The 25723-nt window shown below is 55.3% G+C and overlaps 4 protein-coding genes across 8 annotated transcripts in view; 3 read left to right on the top strand and 1 right to left on the bottom strand.

Moving 5' to 3' along the window:
- Ppp1r16a (protein phosphatase 1 regulatory subunit 16A) overlaps positions 1–11154 on the top strand; it is a 28147-nt gene extending 16993 nt beyond the window's left edge. The window contains exons 2-11 of one of the 2 annotated variants that reach the window (XM_063231296.1): positions 5376–6341; positions 7812–7882; positions 7958–8103; positions 8927–9030; positions 9098–9222; positions 9325–9450; positions 9532–9607; positions 9690–9819; positions 9938–10103; positions 10562–11154. In XM_063231296.1, the coding sequence (XP_063087366.1) occupies positions 6083–6341; positions 7812–7882; positions 7958–8103; positions 8927–9030; positions 9098–9222; positions 9325–9450; positions 9532–9607; positions 9690–9819; positions 9938–10103; positions 10562–10936 (1578 nt within the window). In that variant the 5' untranslated portion in view covers positions 5376–6082 and the 3' untranslated portion in view covers positions 10937–11154. Of the gene's footprint in view, positions 1–5375; positions 6342–7811; positions 7883–7957; positions 8104–8926; positions 9031–9097; positions 9223–9324; positions 9451–9531; positions 9608–9689; positions 9820–9937; positions 10104–10561 lie in introns of those variants that run through there. The other variant, XM_063231297.1, reaches the window with a different exon arrangement.
- Positions 11155–11361: 207 nt separating this feature from the next.
- Gpt (glutamic--pyruvic transaminase) lies at positions 11362–15750 on the top strand. The gene is made up of 12 exons (XM_005000901.4): positions 11362–12827; positions 13037–13347; positions 13455–13544; positions 13616–13724; positions 13850–13983; positions 14090–14333; positions 14446–14525; positions 14602–14738; positions 14822–14996; positions 15091–15246; positions 15328–15440; positions 15513–15750. Exons 2-12 carry the CDS (start codon positions 13186–13188, stop codon positions 15601–15603), a joined length of 1491 nt encoding a protein of 496 aa, XP_005000958.1. The 5' UTR covers positions 11362–12827; positions 13037–13185; the 3' UTR covers positions 15604–15750.
- Positions 15751–15945: 195 nt separating this feature from the next.
- Positions 15946–19306, top strand: Mfsd3 (major facilitator superfamily domain containing 3). The gene is made up of 5 exons (XM_013145809.3): positions 15946–18055; positions 18396–18543; positions 18632–18756; positions 18824–18930; positions 19012–19306. Exons 1-5 carry the CDS (start codon positions 17383–17385, stop codon positions 19183–19185), a joined length of 1227 nt encoding a protein of 408 aa, XP_013001263.1. The 5' UTR covers positions 15946–17382; the 3' UTR covers positions 19186–19306.
- Recql4 (RecQ like helicase 4) lies at positions 19293–25679 on the bottom strand. 4 transcript variants are annotated; one of them, XM_063231283.1, is made up of 21 exons: positions 25539–25679; positions 25436–25469; positions 25254–25351; positions 24889–25029; positions 23848–24591; positions 23634–23760; positions 23423–23530; positions 23221–23319; positions 23051–23143; positions 22837–22973; positions 22454–22537; positions 22191–22379; positions 21574–22105; positions 21231–21493; positions 20881–21157; positions 20678–20807; positions 20427–20596; positions 20175–20355; positions 19929–20094; positions 19646–19754; positions 19293–19568 (listed from the first exon to the last, which is right to left on the bottom strand). In XM_063231283.1, the coding sequence occupies exons 1-21, from the start codon at positions 25620–25622 to the stop codon at positions 19444–19446; spliced, it is 3891 nt and encodes a 1296-aa protein (XP_063087353.1). In that variant the 5' UTR covers positions 25623–25679; the 3' UTR covers positions 19293–19443. The 4 variants fall into 4 exon arrangements, with proteins under 4 accessions (XP_063087353.1, XP_013001241.1, XP_063087352.1 ...); XM_013145787.2 differs by having other exon boundaries at positions 21574–21715; positions 21926–22105; positions 25436–25622; XM_063231282.1 differs by having other exon boundaries at positions 19293–19550; positions 25436–25622.
- Positions 25680–25723: the final 44 nt, after the last annotated feature.

Below are 25723 nucleotides of genomic sequence, written 5' to 3' on the forward strand. Positions count from 1 at the left end.
CCATTTGTCTTCATTTTTTTCTTTCCTTTCCTTTTTTTTTTTTCCTTTTTGTCTTTTTGAGACAGGGTTTTGCTATGCAGTTTAGGCTGGTCTTGAACTTACTTTGTACTCCAGGCTAGCCATGAACTCCTAGTAATCCTTTTGCCTCAGTTTCTAGATTGCTGGGATTACAGGCTTGTACCCCACACCCAGTTTGGTCATCTGTCTTCAGACTTTATAGGTTTTGCTTTGTTTTCTTTTATAATGCATACATTTGCATGTTCAATGCAACTGGATTTATTTATTCATATTTGGTGGTAATAGGGGTTGAACCTAGGACTTTCACACTGAGCTATATCCCCAGCTATTTTTTTATTTTTTATTTTGAGACAAGGTCTCAGTAAGTCACAAAGTTTCCCAGGATTGGCTCAAATTTATGATCACACTGCTTTAATCTTTTAAGAGTCCTGGGATTATAGGTATATGTAGTGTCTGATTTGTGGGTTTTTTTGGGGTGGGTGGGGTCTCCAAAATCAAACTCATTACCTTGCCCTTGCCAGGCAGATGCTCGTGCAGCTGATCTAGAGTCTCAGGCTAACTTCCACACTTTTGTTTCAACATTTTTTTCTTCTTCTTTTTTACACAGAGTAACATAGTACTTTTTTTTTTTTTTTTTTTTTTTTGTACTGGGGATCCAACCATGACCTCGCCTGTCAGGTACTTATACTGATGAGCCAAATCTCCAGCCCCCTTTTTGTCTTTTTTTTTGGGGGGGTATTGGTGATGAAACTCCTGACCTTGTGCTTGCCAGGCGGGCACTTATGCCGCTGAGCTAAATCCCCAGCCTTGTTTTGTCTTTTGAGACAGGGTCTTGCTATGCAGTTAAGACTGGGCTTGAGCTTACTTTGTAGCCCAGGCTGGTCTCAAACTTGCAACAATCCTCTTGCCTCAGCCTCCCAAATGCTAGGATTACAGCTGTGCACCACCACATCTGGCATACCACCACACCCGGCTCCATAGTACTTTTTTTTTTTTTTATACCACCTTGCGCTTGCCAGGCAGATGCTTACACCACTGAGCTAAATCCCCAGCCCTATAGTACATTTTTAAAAACAAGTTGTCACTAGATTACCAAGGCTGGCTTTTAACTTGTGATCTTCTTTCCTCAGCCTCCTGAGCAGCCAGGACTACGTGTTTGTTCTATCTCAGCTAGCTCTGTGCATAGTCTTATACTTTTTTTTATTTGAAGAATAAAAGTATTTGTTTTCTTCTTCTTCTTCTTCTTCTTCTTCTTCTTCTTCTTCTTCTTCTTCTTCTTCTTCTTTTTTGAGACAAGGTTTCACTGTGCGGTTCAGACTGGCTTGAACTCATGGGAGTCTTCCTGCCTCAGCCTCCCCAGTGCTGGGATTATCATCATGTCCAGCAGGAATAATAAAAACACTTCTTGAAGCTCTTTCCATCATGGTTCATAGGAAGCTTCCTCACAAACCCTTCAGGGTATATTTAATTAGACCCTGATGTTACCACCCTGTGATCACTTCTTGGGGCACTGAGTTCCATCTGATCTTGTTGATAGATGTGCATTAGCTGGTAATCTACAGAATGCTTGTGTGTAATTTCACTTTGCCCAGAATGGTAAGCATTTAAGTGGTATAATGTCTTTTCTTATACAGGCATGGCTTATTTAACAACTCAGTTCCTTCAACTAGGTCATTAAATACATTGATGGCTAGATAAAGAAATGGTAAAAGGAAATTCAAACTTGATTTTTTTTTTTTTTAGTCTTTTTGAGACAGGGTTTTACTATGCATTTTGGACTGGCCTTGAACTCACTTTGTAGCCCAGGTTGGCCTGAAGCTTGCAGTGATTTTCCTGTATCAAGGGTGCTGGGACTATATGTAAGCACTACCATGCCTTGCCAAGCAGTATTAAAATGTATAGAAGATATAGTACTGTACTTAACATTCAGTAAAAATGTATAACTGTATAAACAAGGTATACTGTACAAAAAAGACATTGTCTTTATTTTACCTGGGATCGAACTCAAGACCTTGTGTTTGTGAGTTAGGCGCTTACACCACTGAGCTAAATCCCCAGCCCTGACATTAAATCTTGATAAACAAGGTGTACAAAGCTGTATGAAAAAAAGAGTCATAGGTCTGAATAGGCAGGTCATTAAATGAAGAATTGTCTGTAAGACATTAATAGATGTTGCTACAAACAAAATAAGTCTTCTGTTTTGAGTTGTAGAAATCCATTGTTTGTTTGTTTGTTTGTTTCTTTTTTTTTTTTTTCCTTTTTGAGACAGGGTTTCATTGTGGTTCAGGCTGGCCTTGAGCTTATTTTTTAGCACAGGCTGACCTCGAAGTTGCAGTGATTCTCCGGCCTCAGTCTCCCAAATGCTGGGTTTACAGGCATGTGCTACCATGCCTGGCTGAGGAACCCATTCTAAGATGCTTAAGTACCACAAGAATATGAAGTCCCACAGAAGCAGACAGGGAGCAGGCAGGCTGGGCCAGGGACTCCTGGGCCATTTCTCCAATTTCTGCCCACTACCTTGTTATCTACAGCCTTTCCCCTCTGGTGTGCAGCCTGAGACGAGTGCTCTCTCTGCCTCCAGGACGCTCCCTACCCCTCCATCTGACCTGCTGTAGAGGGAAGAGCAACAGAAAGGAGGCTGTCAGAGGGGTACAGTTAGTGATAATACTGACAAATGCTCAGCTCTAAACACGTGCACTGTAATCATCTTTGAGCATGAGGCCTGTAGCGGGGCCTATCTGCTGTCCCAATTTATCATTTCTGCCAGTCTCTTCCCACCCTGCCCTTGCCTGTCTGTCTTTACTTTCTTTGAACAAGGTATGGCTTCGTGTATTCTGTGACATTGTTGGGTGAATAGTGATGCTTATATCCACCTTCTGGGCTCTTGCATACCACCATGACACCATGAAAGGAGTGTGCAAGGCACTGTTGTGAAGTGGTTAGTAGGGCAGTCTTGGATTTATGTAAGACTTTTGTTTCCTAGTGTGGAAAATGGGGATGATGGTAGGGACCTGCTAGAGGAGGGCTGTGGCAGGGGGGTGGGTGGGGTGTGCTGTGTGCTATGCCTCTAGCTGGGCCAGTCAGGTAGTCTGCAAGTGTCTTCCCTGAAGCTTCTGGAGCCTGGCTTCCTGCCTTCATCATGGGTGCCCCAAGATGCACTCTGTAGTTCGGGGACAGCCCAGTGGTCAGGCTGAGGGCTGGATGTTGGCTGTAGCCAGTGGCCTTCCAGGAGGCTCCTCCCAGTTGGGTCTCCTATACCTGTGCAGTTTACCTCGACTCAAGCTGAGAACTGAAATAAATCAGCCAGACATATCTCTGTTTGACTTTCCAAGGAGGTGTGGGGGAAGATTCATGGACTAGGGCGAGAGCTACCCTGCTCAGACCCTTCCTGGCCTGGGTGTGGTGTGATTATCTCCTTTTGATAGAACTCTGTCAAGCTGACCACTAAGTGTACTAGTAAGCTGGTCTCTCTGTGGCTGGGACAAGGGACTGTACCTTGTGAAAGTTTGGCTGGGACAGCCAACATCCAAGTAGGCAGGAGGTGGCATTTCCTTATGAAATCTTAGACTTGCTGCCACTGACCTTTGGCTAGCCCATCCGTTCTAAGGCTGGCTTCTGCAGAGATACCAGTCAGTGTTAGAAGGAACTAAGGGGTTAGACCAGGGCTCATTTCTGGACCCCCTGGAAAGAGAACTGCTGAGGAAGGGTGCATGCCTACATGTGGGTTGGCGGGGGTGGGGGGCGGGGGGCTGCATAGTGGGCCTACGACTTTCAAGCTCCCTGGCAACTTCCTTTTCTCTTAGAGGGATCTGTCAGGTCTGACAAGGTCCTACAGAGAAGGTCCTTAGGAGAGTAGGGGTGAACCCCAGGGGAGGAGAGACTCAATATGGCTTGGTAGTCCCTGCTGGATTTTACTTTTCTCATTACAACCAGCAGGACTATGCTGCAAACCTTTGATGCTCCTCGTGAGGTCAAAAGCCAACATGTCTTTCATTTGAAAAGTATAAGCTATCCTAAGGTTGTTTCTTCTATAGGACAGGGCATGAGACTGTCTTTCCTTATATCAAATGATGGGGTAAGGGTGATGTTTCTTCCTGTGGCCAGAGATGAGGCAGGCAGGGGCAGTGTATCTCACTCTTTGTTGTGATCTCTTGGAGAGGACTGTGGGCTGCTTCAAAGGCAAAGTACTAAAGACAGAGCTTTTGAGTCCTGCCTTGTCAGCCCAGGGTATCTGCTGCAGGTGGCAGCAGAGAGGCACGGCTCCACCACATGGCTGGGTCTATCCTTATACAAGTAGAGCTGGTAGGGTGCCTGCAAGATACAGCTTGCCTATCTTGGGTAGGGATGCTGCAATGTAAAGGTGCCAGCAGAACTTGGGAGCCCTAGGAGGATATCAGGCCATCTCATACCTGCAGTGATCTGTAGACGTGACTAAACTCAGGAGCAGGCTGCTCAGAAGCAGAGCGCTGCTGAGAAACCTCTTGACTGGAAGAGCACACACCAGGCGGGGCTGAGGGCCTTGGTGGTGTCATCCCAGTGATCCTCAGACCAGACGGACTTGCAAGAGACTATGTCTAGCCAGTTAGACCTGTGAAATGTGGCTCCAGGCCTCAGGAGGGACTACCTTTGGGCCTAATATGACCTGGCCTAGCAGAAGGGTGTGATATTGAGACCCTTGTGCACCAGTCTAGCTAGAGGAGAGGTAAGCAGGCCTCTAGTGGTAGCAAGGCCTTGTCCTGTGAGAAATGGGACTCAACGCAGGTGTCCTTCAGATAGAGTTGTCTCGGCCCGTGAGAAGCCCAGTGATAGCACCTGGGCCTATGAAGAGCTCACTGACAGTAGCAGGGTGTGAGGCAGGACGCAGCCAGGGTGGGCATGTCAGCTGGGCTGTGGTCCAGCTGAAGTTTTTGCCTGTGGGTCCTGGTGGGCCACTTGTGTCTGTTTCCATGTGACCCTGGCTGCTAATACAGCTCAGGATGGCTGGAAAATTGACTGACTGGGGGTTGGGTGGTGACGGGCCAGAGTGCAAGTCAGGACAGACAATAGCCTATGAGCCCTCGAGCCATGCTAGTAAGCTCTGGGATACCTTGGCCTGCCTAGCCTGTGAGCAGTGTCTGGCTCTGGGGCAGCCCCATGAGGACAGAGGAGCTATCCTTCTAGTCCTGAGGGCCTAGCTGTGCAACCCTTTCTGAAAAGGTTGGTGTGAGCCCAAGATGGCCCTGGTCCTGTCCTTTCTTGGCAGTGTGGCGCAGAGCAGACCCCCATAGGACCCACGATGGCAGGGAGCCTTGTTGCACCTGAGTCTGCTGCTCCGCCCTATGATCTGGCCTCATTGTGCTTCCTTATTTGCTCCTCAGGTGCGTGCAGCTGCCGGAAGGGGAGGCTCCTCAGTGCCCTCTGTGCCCTGGCTGCCAACAGATCCTCGCTCCTGGACACTGGGAACCAAGACCCTAGGACTGAGCACACACCCTGTCCTGGTCTCTACGGCTGCACCTTCTTAGTGCTGATGTACTGACAGGAAGGCCAGCAGGAAGGGGTAGGCAGGGCTGGCCATGGCTGCTCCTGGCCCCATCTAGGCTCCTGCGGCCTGGAGGGAGTGCTCCTAGGGGCTTCTAGGGGCTTGCTGCTGATGGGCCTTGCCCTCTCTACCTCTCGGCAAGGTGCCAGGAAGCTGGAACTTTGTTATCTGGGTAATTATCTTAGACCCTGGACTGAGACTGGTCAGGTCTTAGCGCTGCTTCCCACAGGTTGTGCACCCTGACCCCACAGGGAGGTGAGGCATCCTCTGTGCAGAGGCTCTGCCAGCTGAGCAGCTGAGGGGCTAGGCCTGCCTGGGAGTGCTGTGTTTGTGCCTTAAACTGCCCTTGCTGCTTGGGCTGTGCCCTTAAGGGCTTCCTGGGCCTCTTGACCCAGCCTTGTTAGGGGCAGAGGGCACCAACCCTTAGGAAGGGGATGCCCCCAAGGGTGCCTGTTCAGCCAGCTGCCCCACCCCTCAGGCCCAGCCTGGCCCCCAAGTCCCCCACTGTGGTACCCCAAGCAGCCCCGTGGGCAGACATCTACCATCATGGCCGAGCACCTGGAGCTGCTGGCAGAGATGCCTATGGTGGGCAGAATGAGCACTCAGGAGCGGCTGAAGCACGCCCAGAAACGACGTGCCCAGCAGGTGAAGCTGTGGGCCCAGGCTGAGAAGGAGGCCCAGGGTAAGAAGGTCTACAGGGAGCGGCCAGGGAAGGAGGCAGCTGACCAAAGGCCACGGAAAAAGGTCCTTTTCCTTCCCAGCATTACCCTTCTAGAAGCTGCTTCCCGAAATGACCTTGAGGAAGGTGAGTATACTTAATTCCAGGGAGCACACAGTGGGTACTCCTGTTTACTGGATGTGGAGCTTGTGTTGGAGCTTAGGACTGGGTCTTGGCTTTCACGGCTCCTGAATCTGACCTGGCTGTGGCCCCAGGAGACCACCAGATCCCACCCTTAGGAGCGCTTGTGGTAGGATAGCTATCTTTTAGTAGGGCCACATATGGAAAGTCCTGCTGAAAGATGGGACCTACAGAAGTACCCAGTGTTGACCAGTACCCCTCACTGCATTTGGCCTATGTGTGAGGCTGCCCCAGTCCTGGTCCCTGCTTGCTTAGGTGCTGAGTCCCCACCTCTATAATGTGGCTGGCATCCAGGGTGCATGTGGGATGACTTCTCTCTAAACAGTCCTAGGCCTGCCTTTGGTTTCTTTCTCTCCATCAGAACTTTTATCCTGAGACAGGCCTGGCCTGTCAGCTGCCTCTTGCTTCCCCAGTCCCTGTGCTTGCAGGACTTTGGGGCTGAGGGGAAGAGGCATCTTGGGGTCTCTTGCGGGCCCTTTGTGTGTCCAGTAGGGCCCTCATGAGAAGTGCCAGTGCCTGGATAGGAGCCTCCTGAGAGGACTAGAGATAGGGGGAGTATGGAAGGGTGCTATGGGGGGAGGGCCTGCCCTCCTGCATAGCTGAGAAGGACTCCACTGACAGTGGCAAGAGCCTAGGCCTTAGTGGGGCCATCTGAAGGGGAGTGAGGGGGCACTGCTTGTGAGGGTGTGGTTGGTAACCTGGGAGGAGTGGAGGGTGTGGGTGGTTCTTGTGCTAGGGCTGGGCAGAGTATTCAGAGAATGGCTGCTTCCTGTGCATGCACTCTACACACCCTAGGCAGGTGCTTTTTTTTCTTTTTCTTTTCTTGCTTTCTTTTTTTTTTAAGCATAGGATGAATTTATTGAGAGAAAGAAAACTTCTGTCTGAGAGGGACAGAGGGGGGCCTGGAAAGTGGGTTGCCTACCAACCCCACTTCTCAAGGGTGTTTTATTGAGAAAGCCACAAGGTGAGATGGGCTTAAGGTGGAACAGAACTATAATCAATAAATAAGATTACAAGAATAGTCAGGTAGGTAATACTGATCCAATGACAAATCATACAGTGGGTGTGAGTGAGGTGGGACAAAATTATGGTCAGCCAGTAAGTATACAAGTACAGTTGCTTGGTAGGCCAGTGCTTTCAATGATCCAAACAGCCTGCTATGGCATACATGCCATAGGTTCGCCACGACTGCCATAGGTTGTAGCTGCTGTGAGGGGAGGGATCATCTGGGGCCTGCGCAGCTGGGGCCATGGTGTAGGAAGGTAAGGGCTGCTGTGCTTTTGGCCCACCTTGGGGAGACAGATGCTCTGTGCTCCTGAGTCTGTACACTTCCTGCCATCTGCATCATCCTTCCTCACCCCTGGGCAGCAGCACAGTCACAGGCCTTGCCCCAGCCTCACTTCCCACTTTTTGCAGTCTGCCAGTTCCTCAGGAACGGGGTCAGCCCTGATCTGGCCAATGAGGATGGCCTGACAGCACTGCACCAGGTCAGCCTGTGGGTGATGTGGCGGGGTGGTCAAGGGCTGGCTGGGGCTCAGACCACTCAGGGTGCTTGTTTGTAGTGCTGCATAGATGACTTCCAGGAGATGGTGCAACAGCTCCTGGAGGCTGGAGCTGACGTTAATGCCCGAGACAGTGAGTGCTGGACGCCTCTGCATGCTGCAGCCACCTGTGGCCACTTGCATCTGGTGGAGCTCCTCATCTCCCGGTATGACACACTGGACCTCTGATAGGGAAGGTCTTACCAATGGCAGCTCAAGTGGCTTCTTTGCACAGTCCTGACTTCTGTGCCCCCATGTCCTCTGCTGACCTTGCTGGGCTTCTGGGGAATGAATGTGTACTCAGCATGGTCTTGAGCCAGCCTGGATTTCCAACTCCAGCCTGAGGGGTTTCTGGGTCTGCAGTGAAGGTAGAATTGATGAGGAAAAGAGAAGCAAAAGGACCAGGTGGGCTAGGGTGGAGGATGCCTGGGCAAAGTTGAGGGTGAAGGTGGAGTAATCAAGGCTGGTGGCTATACCAGGTTCAGGGGCCTCTGCTTCCTTTCCCCAGTTCCATGCTTTTAGGATTAACTCCACCCACACAGCATTGCCTTCTTGGCATAGGGTGAGGGTGCCATTGACAGGATCCTGGAGCTCCCCTGGCAGTAGGTGATGGGCTGCAGGTATAAGACCCAGGTGTCCCCTAGCCCTCCTCCTCTGGGGCATGTGGGCACTCCCTTTGTGTTCTGTGCTCCCCTCCTGGCCTACTTTGCCTGCTATTTGGAACTTCAGCAGAATCCTTGCACACCCAGCATAGGTATACCCATTGTATTTATGGCAGTAGATGTGAGATGGTTTAGGGAGAGGATCAAAGGCCAAGGGGTGGCCACATGAACCAGCGGCCACCTATCCCAGCCTACATTTTTTCAGGCAGTCCTAGTCTAAAGGCCTCAAGAGGGGCCTTCTTAAGAAGGGACAGAGGACTCCCTGAGTGAGGACAGTGGGGTGTGAGGAAGGGTCCTGAGACCAGGGCCTTGTCCATCCTCCTTGCAGTGGTGCAGATCTCCTGGCAATTAACACTGATGGAAATATGCCCTATGACCTGTGTGAGGATGAACAGACATTGGATTGCCTAGAGACTGCCATGGCCAGCCAAGGTGAGTATGCTGTGACTGTCCGGGAAGGGGTTCCCTGGTGTGCTCTCTCTGAGCCTGCTGCCCACAGGCATCACCCAGGACAGCATTGAAGAAGCCCGTGCAGTGCCAGAACTACGCATGTTGGATGACCTCCAGAGCTTGCTGCATGCTGGGGCTGACCTCAATGACCCTCTAGACCATGGAGCCACATTGGTAAGGATTCTGGGCCACGTTAGGGGTCTGCCATGGCATTGGGGGGCATGCTGCCAAAGGAATATAGGGTCAGGATTTAGGGATGTGTGCCTTGCCCTGCAGCTGCACATTGCTGCCGCCAATGGGTTCAGTGAGGCAGCTGCCCTGCTGCTGGAACATGGAGCCAGCCTGAGCGCCAAGGACCAAGATGGCTGGGAGCCACTGCATGCTGCAGCCTACTGGGGCCAGGTGAGCTTGGGCAGGAGCAGGTGGGCAGGGGCTCCTGGCTCTGGTGTGAGCCCTCCACATCCCTGGTTGACTGGCCCACAGGTGCATTTGGCGGAACTGCTCGTGGCCCATGGGGCTGATCTAAATGGAAAGTCACTGATGGATGAGACGCCCCTGGGTGAGCACACAAGGCAGCCTCCACTGGCAAGAGAGGGGTGGTAGTAAGGGTGCTCATGACACCTGTGCCCACCTCTTTTCAGATGTGTGTGGTGACGAGGAGGTGCGGGCCAAGTTGCTGGAGCTGAAGCACAAGCATGATGCCCTCCTGCGAGGCCAGGGCCGCCAGCGCTCCCTCCTGCGCCGCCGCACTTCTAGTGCAGGCAGCCGAGGGTGAGCCACCTTCCCAGAACGCTGCCTGACCCTTTGTCCCCAGAGCTGTCATCTAGCAGGAACCAAGTGCAGAACTCTGGGAAGTCTCTTCACCATCCTGTGCCTTCCCCTCCCCCAGGAAGGTGGTGAGACGGGTAAGCCTGACCCAGCGCACCAACCTGTACCGCAAGGAGCATGCCCAGGAGGCCATTGTGTGGCAACAGCCACCACCCACTAGCCCAGAGCCACTGGAGGATGATGAAGACCGCCAGACAGATGTTGAGCTCCAACTTCCACCCTCAGAGGTGAGTTCCAGCCCACACACTAGCACAATTTATTGTTATTATTTATTTTTATTTATACCAGGGATCAAACTTATAACTTCACACCTGCCAGGCAGGCACTTGTGCTCACTATTTAATTTAGGTTGGCCTTGAACCATGTAGTTCAGGCTGGCCTCAAATTTGAGGCAATCCTCTGCCTCCCTGTTGTTACAGGCATGTGCTACCATATCCAAGAGCTCCATCTTTTAAATGGCCTTGGCAAATGGTGCTGGGATAGGATGTGTCATTAGTGCCTCTATTTCCATCAGTACCAGTCTCCTTGTGGAGATGGCAGGACCAGCACCCTGTTCTCCTGGATGTGCTACAACCCCCACCATTCATATCAGTCCCTCTCCAATCTCACAGCCTGGAGCCCAAGGCCAGGGCCGTGAAAGGAGGGTTCTTCCTGATGTCTTCTGGGGTCCTGGTTCTATCTACAGGAAGATGACCCTAATGTGGCCAGGTCACACAATGGCCGGGTAGAGGGCCCCCCAGGGCGGCACCTGTACTCCAAGCGGCTGGACCGGAGTGTCTCCTACCAATTGAGTCCACTGGAGAGCATGGCCCCCAACGACCTGGCCAGAGACAAGGCCCACCAAACCCTGGCAGATCTCAAGCGCCAGCGAGCTGCTGCCAAGCTTCTGCGACTGTCCCCTGAGGGCCCTGATGCCCCTGAACCTAACCTGCCTATGGACACTGAGACCTCTCATCCAGGCTGTGGCTCCAGGACAGGCGGGGACCCACCCCTGCTCAAGCTTACAGCCCCCTCGGAGGAGGCCCATATGGAAAAGAGGCCCTGCTGCCTCCTCATGTGAGGGCCAGTGCTCAAGGTGGCAGGATCCCATTCCCAGGCCCAGCCAGAGTCTGTGCCCTAGTATTATAGGCAGGCAGCTAGTGTAGAGTCTCTCCAACTTCCCCCCCTCGCCGGACACTGACCTTTTCTCAGGGATGGACCTGTGGCAGAGCCATACCTGCAACATCAGCTGCAAAGACTTTATCCTGTGACTCTTGATAAAGGGCTGTTTGCCACTAAGTCTTCCTGTGTGTGTCGGCTGGGGAGGGGCAGGCAGTGTGGCTGTGTCAGGTGCCACCCATGCCCACGAGCACCCAGGCCTGTAGGTGCGCGCTGTGGCTTGTATATGTGGGAGGGAGGCCTACAGCCACTGTGCAAGAAGCCTAGCCTTTACTCACACCCTCATTTGCCAGGTTCAGCCTCCTGGAGGCTCCTCTGTAACTCTTTGCTTCCCTGAGGACAGCAAGGTGTGTTGTCAGGAGATCCTATGGGGTCAGGGCTGAGAGTGTCCTTGCAGAGGGGCCAGGACCCTGGCCTAGGAAAGGGAAGTAGTGTTTTCCACAGAACTCCTGTGCCAGAGCCAGTGGGTCAGAAAAGACACAAGGCTGGCATCAGATACTTCCTGGCTGTTCCTGGCACGCAGCCCTGATGCTGGGCCTGACTGCCAGCTTTAGTCTGGGCTAGTATAGGTGACAAGTAGTTGGCCACTCATGCTGAGTTGGCTAAGCACAATGCATCAGGGCGAAAGGGGCCCCTTAGGGGCCTCAAGCTGGAGGGATGATGGCGCTGCCCAGTCATTTGTCCGTGGCTGGCCACCAGAGCTGGATAGGTATGAGCTACCCTCTTCTTGCTGGGCACCGACCTAACCAACCCCATGTCTCCTGGGCCTTTCCTCCCTCTAGTATCTGTTGTTGGAGAGCTGGTGTCCTTAGCTGGGTTGGTGGAGGGCCAGGGCCAGGCAGCTGGTTAAATTTAGTGAGTGAGGTGCTGAAGGTCCACCTGCTACCACAGCTGCCACTTGGGCCCTGGGCCCTGCTGCCAGGGGTGAGCAGTGGCTAGTTCTGCCTGAGGCCAAGTTCATAGTGACCTGTGCTCTGGCCTGTGAACTGGGAGGTCATCATGGCAATAGCAACAAGGGGTCTAAGGTGAGAGAGATGTGTGTTTGTGAGTGTGAATCCTACCCAGGACTCCTGGTGGCTTCTCTGAGCCTGCAAAAACAGAAGAGCAAGGCTACCTTTGGGTCTGACCAGCTGCCAGCTGCTCAACTCGGCAGGCTGGCTCCCTGACCCTTGGTCACATAGGTTTTGATGCCAGCCAGCATGGCCTGGGTGGGCCAACTCTGAGCATAGCCTATCAGACGCCCTTCAGGACCTGTGGAGGTGGAGCTGTGAGAGCCAATAGCAGCTCATTTCTTTTCCTTTGCACCAAACAGGAACAAGAGGGAAGGAGAGTTAGATTACTCTGGGCCTTGGGTGTGGCTCCAAGGACAACCCCAGGCTGACGGGTGTTGGGAGGACATGAGGGCAGCTCAGAGCAACCCAGGGTGAGGTGTCTGAGAGTCCAAGGCTGGCTTGCCCCATATCCAGGCTTCTCCTGCTCCCCTAGCATTTTGCAGTGTTGATTAGGGACCAAGGTCCAACCTCATTGCTTTTGCAGCCTCCAGGACATGGCCACTGGCTGGTGGAACCCAGAGAGTGAACTCACATACCACCCCACCATTCCTGAGGCCTGGCCCAGTTGCCAAGGTGACAGGTCTCCCGGCTCAAGCAAAGATGGAGTTGCCGAGAAGCCTAGGTTTTGGCAGTGCCCCGCTATAGCAAATCTGCAGTGGCCCTTGGCTCTAGTCTCATCTTGGGGGTCACACTGGTCATCCCTGCTCAGCTCTGCCAACTCCTCAGGGCCACCAGGCCCAGGTGCTGAGGCTCCCCTCCCCCAATATCCAGTCCGTCTGTCCTTATCCCCCACGTGGGTCTCCTGCTCCCGTCATGGGGACACTGGGCCTTGCCCCAAGTCCCGCCTGCCACCTCACCCACTCCCTCTGGCACCCCGGGGCAGAACTGTGCCCAGACTGGGGCGGGGCCCAAGCAGCGCTAGCTCCTCAAGTGCTTTCTGTCCCTTTCAGTGGGGCCAACAGCCTGCAGTGAAGAAGGTGCCCTCTACTAAGGCTCCCCTGTCTAGCCCTGATTCCATGATCCTGGGCCTGCTGCTGCCACCCTCATTTCTGGACCTGCTGCCTCCTGAGCCGCTTTCCTACCTGGTCTGAGCAGAGTCATGGCCCAGAGAGCAGGTGACAACAGCCAAGCATCAAGCAATGGGCTGAAGGAGAAAGTGCTGACGCTGGACACCATGAACCAGTGTGTAAGGGAGGTGGAATATGCAGTTCGAGGCCCCATAGTGCTGCGTGCCTTGGAGCTGGAACAGGAGCTACGCCAGGTATGGCCTGGGCCCTTGGTTCCCTGCTGCTGGATACTGGTAGCACGTGAGACAAGGGCTGCAGGATTGACTGCCCAATCTCATTGCCTGCTCCCCTTCCTTGCCAGGGTGTAAAGAAACCTTTTACTGAGGTCATCCGTGCCAACATTGGGGATGCACAGGCCATGGGGCAGAAGCCTATCACCTTTTTGCGCCAGGTAAAACTCCTGCACTGCCTATAATGTCCCCTTAATCTACGTCCTTTGGCCTCAGCTGTCTCTCCTCCCAGGTCCTGGCCCTCTGTGTCTATCCGGATCTCCTGAGCAGTCCTGATTTTCCAGAGGATGCCAAGAGAAGGGCCCAGCGCATATTGCAGGCATGTGGGGGCCACAGCCTGGGTGAGTACTAGCAGCAGGCAGGCTCAAGCCCCAGGGAGCACAATGGGTTGTGTCTCTTGGGAGGGACGCAGGGGGACTCATCACCCTCGTGGGCCTACCCTCTGCCCTGCCTGGCCCGAGTCCAGGGGCCTATAGCATCAGCTCTGGCATCCAGCTGATCCGTGAGGATGTGGCGCACTACATTGAGAGGCGGGACGGAGGCATCCCCGCGGACCCCAACAACATCTTCCTGTCCACTGGGGCCAGCAATGCCATTGTGGTAGGCCGGGCCAGAGCAGAGGACACGGGTTTAACGTGGGAGGGGCCAGGGAAGGGGTGGGTGTAGTCCTTGGCCCCCCAGATACCATGCTGCTCCCCACCCACAGACTGTGCTGAAGCTGCTGGTGGCCGGTGAGGGCCGCACGCGTACCGGGGTGCTCATCCCCATCCCCCAGTACCCGCTCTACTCAGCCACGCTGGCCGAGCTGAACGCCGTGCAGGTGGACTACTACCTGGATGAAGAGCGCGCCTGGGCATTGGACGTGGCTGAGCTGCAGCGCGCCCTGCACCAGGCACGTGACCACTGCCGCCCGCGGGCACTCTGTGTCATCAACCCGGGCAATCCCACAGGTAAGCCCCGCCCAGCCCGCCCTTCTTGGGGCAGCGTCCTCTTTTGCCCCACCCCGCTCCTCCTAGGGCCTGAGCCCCGCCTCCCACAGTGTCTGCTGTTCCTGCCCCTCAGGACAGGTACAGACCCGTGAGTGCATCGAGGCCGTGATCCGCTTTGCCTTTGAAGAGGGCCTCTTCCTGATGGCTGACGAGGTGCGAGCAGGGTTGCGGGAGGGAGCAGGCAGCTGGGCCGTAGGCTCCCGGCCCGTGTGATGCCGCTGCTCTCTAGGTCTACCAGGACAATGTGTATGCCGAGGGCTCTCACTTCCACTCATTTAAGAAGGTGCTTATGGAGATGGGGTCGCCGTATGCAGAACAGCAGGAGCTCGCTTCCTTCCACTCAGTCTCTAAGGGCTACATGGGCGAGTGCGTGTGGGCCTTGGGGTGAGGGAGGTGGAGCTTGAGGACCCATCCTGCCACCCTCGTTTCGACACCCACTCTCCCCATAGGTGTGGGTTCCGCGGTGGCTATGTAGAGGTGGTAAACATGGACGCTGAGGTGCAGCGGCAGATGCTAAAACTGATGAGTGTGCGGCTGTGCCCGCCAGTGCCCGGCCAGGCCCTGCTGGACATGGTGGTCAGCCCACCTGCACCCTCTGATCCCTCCTTTGCGCAGTTTCAGGCGGTGAGCCAGGGGGGCTGTAGTGTCTGGCAGACTGGAAGTAGGCTTGGGATGCTTCACTCTACACCTTCCTGATCACCCTTTCCCTTGGCCACAGGAGAGGCAGGAAGTGCTGGCTGAGCTGGCTGCTAAGGCCAAGCTCACTGAGCAGGTCTTCAATGAGGCTCCAGGGATCTACTGCAACCCAGTGCAGGGTGCTATGTACTCCTTCCCACGGGTGCAGCTGCCTCCACGCGCAGTGCGTCGTGCTCAGGTCTTGTGGGCTGGTGAGATAGTCTGGAGTGGGATGAGCACTAGGGTGAGCATGGCACCTTGACTACCTTTTATAATATAGGAGCTCGGTCTGGCCCCTGATATGTTTTTCTGCATGCGCCTTCTGGAAGAGACTGGCATCTGTGTGGTGCCTGGGAGCGGCTTTGGGCAACGGGAAGGCACCTACCACTTCCGGTGAGGCCCAGCCTGCACAGCCCCTCCTTGAGGCCAGCCCTTGCCCCTTGGCTTATCACTTATCCCTTTCAGAATGACCATTCTGCCCCCGATGGAGAAGCTGCGGGTGCTGTTGGAGAAGCTGAGCCGTTTCCATGCCAAGTTTACCCTTGAGTACTCCTAAGGCAGTTCCTGGGGCCACTCTGGGCCACTGTAGACTGACCAGGTTCCTAGAGGTCTCTAGAGCCCTTGAGACTTACTGCTTCCACCACCAGGGCTGGACACCTGCTTCTGCAGTTCTCAAATAAAACTGGATGTGTTTGACTGTGCAGACTGTGTGTACTGCTGCACGGTCCACCTTGTCTGAGGAACACTAGGCGCATGCCTTGGGAAAAGTGGCCAAAGAGGACTCCCAGAAAGGAGCTTTCACAGCTAGGGTCTACCTGTTAGTCCTAGAGACACTGCCTTTCTGGGCGGGGTCTCCAATGGTTTGTAATTTATAGACACTGATCATTTACATAAAAATCAGGAGAAGGACTGGGGATGTAGGTCCCTGACAGGTCCCTGGGTTCAGTCCCATAGCACTGGGGAAAAAGAGAAAAATCAGGTGAACTTATCAATAAGGAGTGTAAAAGCAGGTCTCTTGGGTCAGCAGAACCTTAGGGAAATGGGGTTTGACAACAAGCCACAGAGGCTTGGATTCTAGAGGAGCATGTCAGCAATAGCTTGCTTTCTGTGCCACTACAGGAGGGAGCTGGTTGGGTGGGGTGACCACTAAATTGGGAGTGACAGTAGGCACAGGACACCCTGCCCAGTTGGGTATGGCAGGAGCAGGGGGAGGTTCTTTTGCAAATGCACCCCTCCGGTTGGGAGGTTTGGAGAGGATGGACAGAAGAGTATCTCAAGAGAGGACCCATTATCCTTGCCCCCAAAATAGAGGTGGGTGCCTGCTTGGTGCATCCCAACTGCAGTGTTCCTTTGAGACAGGGAAATCCCTTTCTTAAGCATGAGGGAACTTGGGCCAGGAAGATATCTGGAAGTGACAGGACTCCCACTCAAGATGGCTCAGTGGCCAGGAAACGTGCTGGATCTCTTCCTGCAGTGACACAGTTGGCTAGACATCCTTGACTATTCAAGATACCTTGGTTCTTAACCCAAGGCCTCACTTCACAGCCGCATCCTGGCCTTGGGGTCCTCAGAGGACACACTGGGCAAAAGGGGTTACACAAGGGCATCCCTGGCAGAGTAGGTCCTGATTGAGCAGGCTCTCCTATCCTTGTCACAGGCACTAACACCATCATGGGCAATGGCTGTGTCTCCCTGGCTGAGCCTGTGCCCTGTTTTTTCACACATGTCCTGTTCCTCTTTTTGTTCTTTGTGGCCACTGCCTTTGAGAGGGGGTTGAAGTCAAAGATACAGCAAAGGGGCGGGGGTAGAAGGGCCCATGAGTAGACAGGCCGACTTCTTTATAGGGTCTGGACACTGGGAAGCAGGCCTGAGTGAGTCTGAGAGCTCGTGGCGGGGGGTGAGGGGGAGCCAGACCACTGAGCAAGAGAGTGCATGCTTTCCATGCTGGATACCCATCTCAGTTCGCAACTGACTGTTACCTTTCTGTGCTAGGGGGCGCCCGAGAGCTGATTATGCAACATTCTAAGCCCGCCCTAGGTTTGGTGACGCGCAGGGCCGGCAGGCGCAGGCGTTAGGACGCATGCGCGAACATCCTTTGTCCCTGTTACTGCTTCCGGACTCTGGAGAACTGAGGGCAGTCACGGGAAAAAGTCGATGAAAAGTCGTCGGGGCCTACAGCTTTTGTCTGGCAGACCAGCGGCGGTCAGCCCTTCGGTTTGTCCTTAGCTTCGGCTTGTTCGGAGCGTTGACTGCGCATAGGGCCCCAGCTGTGACCTGCGGATGGGCTCGCACCCCATCGTACAACACAGATTACGCACGCCGGACGACACTGGCCATGCGCACAAAGCTGCTGCCACTGGCCGGTCTCTACCTGGTGCAGGGCCTACCTTATGGGCTGCAGTCTGGCCTGCTGCCTCTCCTGATGCGGGCCCGTGGTCTCTCCCTCGCGCGCGTGGGGCTGACCAAGGGGCTGTACACACCATGGTTGTTCAAGCTGGCATGGGCACCGCTGATAGACAGGCGGGGCTCCCCGCGGGCCTGGCTGGCACTCAGCACAGCTGCGCTGGGCCTGGTGTGTGCGTTGTTGGCCGCACTGCCTCCTCTCCCATCTGGCCAGGGGGGGCTACCTGCTGCTATGGTGGGCCTGCTACTACTACTGAACTTGGGTGCGGCTGTGCAGGATGTGGCCCTGGACACACTGACTATGCAATTCCTGGAGCCAGCCGAGCTGGGACCAGGCAACACTGTGCAGGTGGTCGCCTACAAACTGGGATCAGCGGTGGCTGGAGGTGGACTTCTGGCCCTCTTTCCTAATCTCTCTTGGCCACTGCTCTTTCTACTCCTGGCTGCCACCTACTGGCTAGCTGCTGCCCTGGCCTGGGCTGCACCAGACCTGCAACAGCTGCCCTGGTCTCAACCCTCAGAGCACACTCCATGCCATCTGCAGGATTTGCTGGCTGTGCCTGGGACCCTGTGGACAGCAGGCTTTGTGCTCACCTACAAGCTGGGTGAGTGAGGCCTTGTATCAAGCAATGGCAGTGCTGGGGCTCCAGCTCTAGAACCTACTTAGGGAATCATCCTTTCTGGGATATGACCTGCTGGCTGGGACCAGCCCCAGCAACCAGAGCTCTGCTGCCTGGTCCTGCCTGTCTTTCCTCAGCTCCAGCCATGGCCCTTTGGGCTGCTCAGTGTTGCCTCAAGCTGATGGTGGACTCGGCACCTGTAGCTCAGGAAGACAGAGGGAGGCAGGGCAGGGGCCTGCCTGGATAAGCACAACTGAGCCCTCAGGGTAGGGAGAGGGGTGGCAGGGATGGTATGGGGACCACCCCTGGTAATAGTTTCCTGCAGGTGAGCAGGGTGCCAGCAGCCTGTTTCCACTCCTCCTGTTGGACCATGGTGCTTCTGCCTCTGAGCTGGGGCTGTGGAGCGGCTTGGGTACAATGGTCTGCTCTATTGCTGGATCTTCCCTGGGTGGGGCCCTACTGACCAGGCACTGGTAAGCCTTCCCCAACCCACCCTCCTTCCCCTCATCCCTGGCCCTATCTGGAATCTTCTGACCAGCCATGTCCCCACTTCCCTTCCAGGAAGCTGCTGCCTTTGCTGAGGTTGGTGCTGCAACTTCGCCTTGGGGGCCTGGCCTGCCAAACTGCCTTGCTCTTCTACCTGGACACTTCAGGAGCCAGTTTGGGCCCTAGCACTATGCTGAGAGGTGAGGGGCTGTCCTGGGGGAGGGACGAGCGAGGCCTGGGTCCTGCTGACCTTTGCCCTCCCCGCAGTGGCCTTGCTGAGTCTGTGTCTACAGCACTTCCTGGGGGGCCTGGTCACCACCACCACCTTTACTATGATGATGCACTGCAGCCAGCTGGCACCCAGAACCTTACAGGTGAGGGGATGTGGTAAATACACCTGGGGGTTGTGGGGCTGGAGAGCCAGAGCCTGACCCCCACCCCCGCTTAACCTCCAGGCCACACACTACAGCCTCATGGCCACGCTGGAGCTGTTGGGCAAGCTGTTGTCGGGTACCCTGGCTGGAGTGCTGGCTGATAGCTTGGGTCCAAATCCCTGCTTTGGTGTCTTTCTTGTACTGTCAGCCCTGACCCTTCTGGACCTGGACCTAGCACCTAGCACCTTGGGCTGAGATGAGCAGCAGGACTGTCAAGTATGCACAAGGCTAATGCCTATTTAGAATACATGAGATGCTGCCCTGGGGCTGACAGTGGCCTCTTCAAAAGAAGAGACCATAAAACAACTTGAACACATTTATTCTGCATGTATAGCTTCCTTGTTTCTGCATGGTTGCTTCGGGCTTTGCTGAGTGGTCAGTCACTGTTGGACCACTATGACTGTACGGCCCAGCCTAGTGTCTCTGTGGAGAAGCACCTTCCGAGGAGGGTGGTCATGGCCCTGCCAACAGGAGCTCCTCTGTGGCCAGGCGCATCAGGGCATGGAAGTTCAGATGCAGGTACTTTCTCCAAAAGCGCCGGTCTTGTCCATATACCTGGGCTGGATAACAGGGGCTTCCTGTTAAGGAAGAGACACAGGCCTGAAGACTCTGGTTCCAGCCCCCAGCTCACCTCAGTCAGCCCTAGGGCCCTCACCAATGCCATGGAAGATTCGGGCAACAGCCCTGCCTGAGAACCTCTCCTCTGGCCACAGGGACAGAAGCTGGCGGATGTCATGGCGGACCTGGTCCTCCCAGTCCTGGAGCTGTGGGTGAGTGGGCACATTAGACTTGGCATGTCCATGGTACCATGTCCCACACAGCTGAGCCCCAGGCCTGCCCAGGAAACCTTAAGTCAGGCTGGATAGGGCCCAAACAGTGGGGGTCAGGTGTATATCATGGCTGTCTCTAGGAACCACCCAGGGAGGGGTGGCAGTCACCTGGGCCTGCCCAGGCTCTGGGCTCTGCTTGTTCTTCACATCCCCCTCTTCCTCTTCTTCTTCCTCTTCCTCCTCCTCAAAGTATTGGCTGAGCAAGGCTTTCAGCTGTGCACTGCGCTCCTTGTCATGCTGCTCTAGACAGGGCCCACAGCTGGGAAAGGCCACACTAGAGCAGGACAGGCATATTAGAGCTACCTATGGGGCCAGCTAGGTGGCCTCAGACCTTGTCCCCTCCTCTCTCCGCACCTGTGAAAAGCCTGGAACATGTGACGCAGATGGGCCAGGGCCTTGCGCTCTCGGGTTTGCACACAGCTGTACAGAAAGTCACAGACCTGGTCTCTCTCCTCAGCTGTCAAGTCCCCAGGACTGCGCAGGTGGAAGGCCAGTTCCCCAAACTCCACCAACACTCCAGTACTCCTTAGCACACCTGCCAGGAAGTATGTCAGTCACAAGCGCCCAGGTGGTAAACATCCTAGGGTGAGGTGGAGGTGGGCACACCTGTTCTAGGCTCTTGGTCCCACTGCAGCTGGTAGAGAGCCTGCTGCACAGGGGGCAGCTCCCAGCCCATCGAGTCCACCAGCTCCACCACATTGAACTCCATGGAGCAGCTGCCCTGCCTTGTGTTCTTAGGTGGCCACCGGGCACAGCATGCAGCTATAGGTGGACACCTGTACCCAAGAGAAAGGGACATGTGGCCAGCAGCCCTGGTCCTTTGTTCCTGTCCCCAACCTAGGGTGGGAAACACTCACCTTTGGGCCAGGGCCTGGAGCTGGTCAGTGCCCCCAGGGCAGTACAGACGACAGTGGGTATAGGTAGGTGGCAGCAGCTCAAGACAGTGCTGTGGGTGAAGCTCCAGGTAGCACAGCAGAGTCTCAATGGCTGAAGAGAAGAGTTGGGAATCAGAGTGGGCAAGAGCAGCCTCTCCACACATCCCACATCCTCTGGCTCTCACCCTCTTCTGGCATGTCCAGGGCCTGCACTATTGGCTGGATTGGGAGTGCTCGCTCATGTCCTCGGCAGGCCCGGCCCTGTCCAAAGGCTGCTGGGCAGCCACCATGTTGCTTGGCCTCCTGAGGTGGGGGCTCAACTGCAGACCTCACCCCACTGTTGCCTCCTTCCTGCCGGGTGCAGGTGCAGGGCGGGAACACACACTGCATCAGCTTCTTCATGGTCAGGAAGTCAGCACCATCTGCATACACATGTCTGCGCAGCTCTCGAAGGTCCTCACCCTGTAGTAGGGCAGTTATGAGTGTGTGATCAGAGTACTGAGGGTAGGGGAGGAGGGGACAGCGAGACACTAACCTGGGGCTGAAGAAAGAGGTGGCAGTGGGCAGGCTGCCCATCGCGCCCAGCACGGCCCACACCCTGGATGTAGTTCTCGAAGCTTGGGGGCAGCCCCAGGTGCAGCACGGCCCGCACATCTAGTCGGTCTAGTCCCATCCCAAAGGCCACTGTGGCTACCACCACCCGTAGTTGGCCCTTCATGAAGGCCTGCTGCACTCGCTGCCGCTCCTGGCTGCACATGCCAGCATGGTAAGCTTCAGCCACAGCTCTGGGGACACGACCTGCAGGGAAGTTGATGTTGGAGGGACCAGAGTATGCATGCAGGGTTGTCCTTGGGAGACCCTGCCTTGCCTGTGCTCACCTCTGGCCTTTGGATCCTGCACTGTAGGTAGGCAGGTTCGGAGAAGTGCAGCGACCCTGAGTGTGTCCTCACGTCGGTTACAATAAACGATGACAGAATCCAGACTACGGAACCGGTCACCCTGCAGCAGTGTCACCAGAGCCTGGCAAGGAACAGCTGTTGGCTCAGGCTCTGTGTGTGTGTGTGTGTGTGTGTGTGTGTGTGTGTGTGTGTGTGTGTGTGGTAGGGTATCCTCATCTTGGCCCCTGCTCTGTGTGTGTGTGTGTGTCTCGTAGGGTGTGTGTGTGTGTGTGTGTGTGTGTGTGTGTGTGTGGTAGGGTATCCTCATCTTGGCCCCTGGTGTGGAACCTACCTGGTCTGGATTTCTATCCATGGACACAGACAGGTGCAAGTTGGCAGGGATGACAGATCCCTTTCTAGGACTCAGTTCCTCGGTTATTCCCAGGTGGTGGGCCACATCACGGGCAGTACTATGTGTGGCTGTGGCTGTGAGGCCCAGGAAGCAGTGCACGCCCATACGTTCCCGAAGCACCTATATAAGGAGGAAGGTGGTGGGAAGCCCATCTGCCTCCTAAGGGCCTTGCCCCACCCACCCACGCTGGCACCACACGGCTCACTTTGCAGATGCGCAGGTAGCAGGGCCGGAAGTTGTGCGACCATGTAGAAAGGCAATGGGCCTCGTCAATGCAGGCAAAGGCCACTGGAGGCAGCCGGGCAGCTTGAAGGAGGCCACCAGGACCCCCAGAACCAGCCCTAACCAATGCTTCAGGGGACAGCATCAGCACATGCACCTGAGCTGCCTGCACCTGAAAGTAACAGGGTCAGGAGTGTTGCCGAGTTTTATTCCCCTCTGCTCCCAGTCCATGGGGCACCTCCTGACCTTCTGCAGGACAGAGTCCCGCTGCTTCCTGGTCATGCCTGAATGGAGGCAGGCAGCCTTGAGAGATGGGGACAGGTGGGATAACTGCGGACCAGACAGGCAATTCCATCACAGCCCAGCCCAACTGTAGTCCTCTCCCAAATCCTCCTAGAGTTGCTCATTCCAGCAGGATCTCCAGGAAGAAAAGCCCCAGTTCCTGCACCAAGGAGCTATAAGCCTGGGTCTGGTTGGTGGGTGCTGAGGTTAAGCTTTGTCACTCTCAAGTAGAGACCATTCAGGTACCTTGCAACTCTCAGTGGATTCAGGGAACAGGAAGCAGCCTGAGGACATCACAGGCATCAGTTTTTAGCCATCTACAGGGGCTGAGGGCCCCAACTACACACCTGATCATCCATGAGAGACAGGAGGGGAGAGATGACCAGTGTGAGACAGGGGCTACGCCGGGCATACAGCAGTGCAGGCAGCTGGTAGCACAGGGACTTGCCAGCGCCTGTGGGCAGCACCAGCAATGTGGAGATGCCTAAGCAAGATGAGAGGCAGCTGCAAGGCTCTGTGGCCCACCACTACCCAGCTCATCCCCCAGACAGTCCCACTTACCGGACAGGATCCGCATGATTGTGCGCTCCTGCCCAGGGCGGAAAGCTTTGTGCCCAAGCTGCTCAAGGGCCTGGAACACCTCAGCAGGTGTCTCTGCGGACACAAGTATTGGTCACCACATTGCCTGAGCCTCCCCACCCTTTGGAGACACTGAGACAGGTTCTGCTCACCTGCTACCTGCCCTGAGGGCCCTAGTGGGTAGAGAGGTAGCACTGAGGGCACTGTGTTCGGTGCCTGTAGCTCAGGTCCAGTAGGCTCTGGGTCCTTTCCTGCAGGGGCAGACCAGAAATAGTGACATGGGGATCACACTCTCTGCTAAGACAAGCCTGGTACCACAGTCACAGGCCACAATCACCTCCTCCCCTCACTCACCAGGGAGGTAGCAGCAAGCAGCATCTATCCTCTGGGTTACTTCCTTCAAAGTGGGAGAGGATTGAACATCATCTTTGTCGTCACCACCCTCCTTCTGTGGTGTGGATCCTGGGCCAGGGATAGAAAGCTATTACGGCCTTTTACTGCCCAACACTGTGGCACCCTTATTGCATAGCATCATCTCACCCAGTTCCCCAGGACAGAGGCCTACCTAGCTGAGGGCACTGGGATTTCCAGTAGCCAAACTGCTCAGATTGGAAATGAGACTTCTCAACTATGGCTCTCGGCCTACCGCCCCCAAAATGCTCTCTTTTCTTCTGCCACTTCTGCTTCCATACCTGGGAAGGGTCCACAAAGCAGAATTATATGAGAAGACAAGAAAGGGGAAAAGGGATGGCCACCCTGTTCTGCCCTGCTTGTCTCACCTGCTTTCGGAGGAGCCTGCCTCGAAGGGCCCCACCCCGCACATAGCGTCTTTGCTTCATGTTGAGCCGAACGTAGTTACCCTTATCCCGGATGGCTGTCCGAGGGCTGGTGTGGAGGTGGGGTGTGCTCTCAGCTTTTCCTGCCTCAGCTGGGCTTGAAGTGCCACTGTAGAGCTGAGGTGTCTGAACTTGTACAGCACCCCTTGTTGGGTCCTTAAGAGCTGTAGCCCCAGCCCCCTCAGACAGGAGTCTTGCTTGGCTGTAGTCCTGCTGAGCCTGCATAGGACTGCTGCCCTTCTCCTTAGTCCACTTTTGCTTCTTGCTTCTATGGTTGCAGAGTTGGAAACTCCCTGCATTGGTTTGTGCTGCTTGTGGCACTGGACCATATGGGTCTTGAGAAGATGCTTTGGAGCAGGTACTGGAGACAAGGACTGGCAATTCTCCTGCAGTCACAGGTTGAGACTCCTCTGCCTTGCAGGGATCAGAGGCAGGCAGAAAATCTAAGGCTCCGTTTTGACATCGCTGCAGCCAGCCAGGGTCCAAGGAGCACAGCCGCAGACTCAGGGATGCCTGAAGCTGCTGGAATTGGCCTGGCTTTGGTGGGGGCTCAGAAGGCTTGGTAAGTGAATCACTGAGTTCTTCTGGAGAGGTAGGAGGAATCCCTGGGCTGAGTGTCTTTAGGGTGGGCTTCTTGGACAAGAATCTACCTGGAGGCTGGCGCCTGCAGCCCAGGGTTGGCTCAGCCTGGGAGAGGAGGTCAAAATAGTAAGCAGGGATTCAGGCCTCTGGACTGCTGCAGTCTCAGAAACTTGCCTGAGCCCCCACGCTCAGTGTTAGAACAGGGCATGAAGCTGGGACAGAAAGGAAGCTGAAGCAGAGGCTGCTGCACAGCACTTCTCAGGAGTCAGGCCCTGGTTAGACATGAGGTAATGCCTTAGTGAACAGATGGGTGGAAGGGTGGTCAGAAAGAAGCATGAATTTCCCCATGAACCAGGAACCAAGGGCAGTTCTGGGCCCAATATGGATGCTTCTACCCCTCACCTGTAGGGTAGCCTTCAGATTGGCCTTCAGTCTCTTCCCATAGTTTTGTGCAGATCCCTGAGGGCTCAGCACTGGAGTAGGCTGTGGACTCTGCGTTGCAGACCGATTCAGGTGGGATCCCCAGCATCCAGGCTCTGGAGCCTGCAGAAGACAGTTAACAATCCAGACCAGAGAAAAGGTGGCCTCCCTTTCTCTCAGAAAGGCCTCCAATGCCTGACCACAGAGATAGTCAGGCTCCTTCCCACTCTGCCCTATATATTCTTCCAAGTTCTGTACCCACGCGGGCTTGGTTATAATTGCCCTTGACTCCTGCCATTCGGCCTTGTAATTAGCTACCAGGAGGCTGAGGTTCCGGGTGTGTGTACCTCCTGGGCTGCAGCTGAGAGCGACTGGTTGTGGCTGTGGGGCCCGCCAATCCTCTGGCCCACAGACTGCTTCAGGGCACGATACTTGCGGTAGAGAGCTAGGTGGACAGGAGGGAGTCTGAGTCAGGGCGGGGCCCACCACTCCCTACGTCACCTCTGCTCCAGTCTGGCATTGCGCTTACCGCGGGTCTCCTCGGGCGCCGCCTCCACGTCCTCCTGTGAAAGAAGCACGTCAGTCGGTGGCGGAGGCCTTAGACTCCAACCCCACCCTGCAAAGGCCCGCACCTGGTCGGGCCGCCGTCCGTGCTGTCGTGTGAACTTTCGCTCCCACTCCTGCAGGCGCGCCCGCAAGTTCCACAACCGATCCATGGGGTCCAGGGAGCACTCTCCGCGAATTTCCCGCCGCTAGGGCGTCTTCCGGAAGCCAGTCAATGGGAGCTTGCGAAGTGTAAGGGGGCGGGTTCTCTGGA

Source organism: Cavia porcellus, unplaced genomic scaffold, assembly GCF_034190915.1.
Source record: "Cavia porcellus strain 051 isolate PalLab524CR breed Dunkin Hartley unplaced genomic scaffold, mCavPor4.1 scaffold_19, whole genome shotgun sequence".
In the NCBI taxonomy this organism is placed as follows: domain Eukaryota; kingdom Metazoa; phylum Chordata; class Mammalia; order Rodentia; family Caviidae; genus Cavia; species Cavia porcellus.

Excerpts from the sequence above, each read along its gene's own strand:
- Gpt (XM_005000901.4), top strand. The coding sequence starts at position 13,186 with ATGGCCCAGAGAGCAGGTGACAACAGCCAAGCATCAAGCAATGGGCTG. Across the intron at positions 14,334-14,445 it reads CAACCCGGGCAATCCCACAG|GACAGGTACAGACCCGTGAG; the intron begins GTAAGCCCCGCC and ends CCTGCCCCTCAG. Across the intron at positions 15,247-15,327 it reads GCGCAGTGCGTCGTGCTCAG|GAGCTCGGTCTGGCCCCTGA; the intron begins GTCTTGTGGGCT and ends TTTATAATATAG.
- Mfsd3 (XM_013145809.3), top strand. The coding sequence starts at position 17,383 with ATGCGCACAAAGCTGCTGCCACTGGCCGGTCTCTACCTGGTGCAGGGC. Across the intron at positions 18,056-18,395 it reads TGTGCTCACCTACAAGCTGG|GTGAGCAGGGTGCCAGCAGC; the intron begins GTGAGTGAGGCC and ends AGTTTCCTGCAG. Across the intron at positions 18,757-18,823 it reads CCCTAGCACTATGCTGAGAG|TGGCCTTGCTGAGTCTGTGT; the intron begins GTGAGGGGCTGT and ends CCCTCCCCGCAG.
- Recql4 (XM_063231281.1), bottom strand. The coding sequence starts at position 25,622 with ATGGATCGGTTGTGGAACTTGCGGGCGCGCCTGCAGGAGTGGGAGCGA. Across the intron at positions 25,030-25,253 it reads TCTCAGCTGCAGCCCAGGAG|GCTCCAGAGCCTGGATGCTG; the intron begins GTACACACACCC and ends TGTCTTCTGCAG. Across the intron at positions 20,808-20,880 it reads CCTGGACATGCCAGAAGAGG|CCATTGAGACTCTGCTGTGC; the intron begins GTGAGAGCCAGA and ends TCTTCTCTTCAG.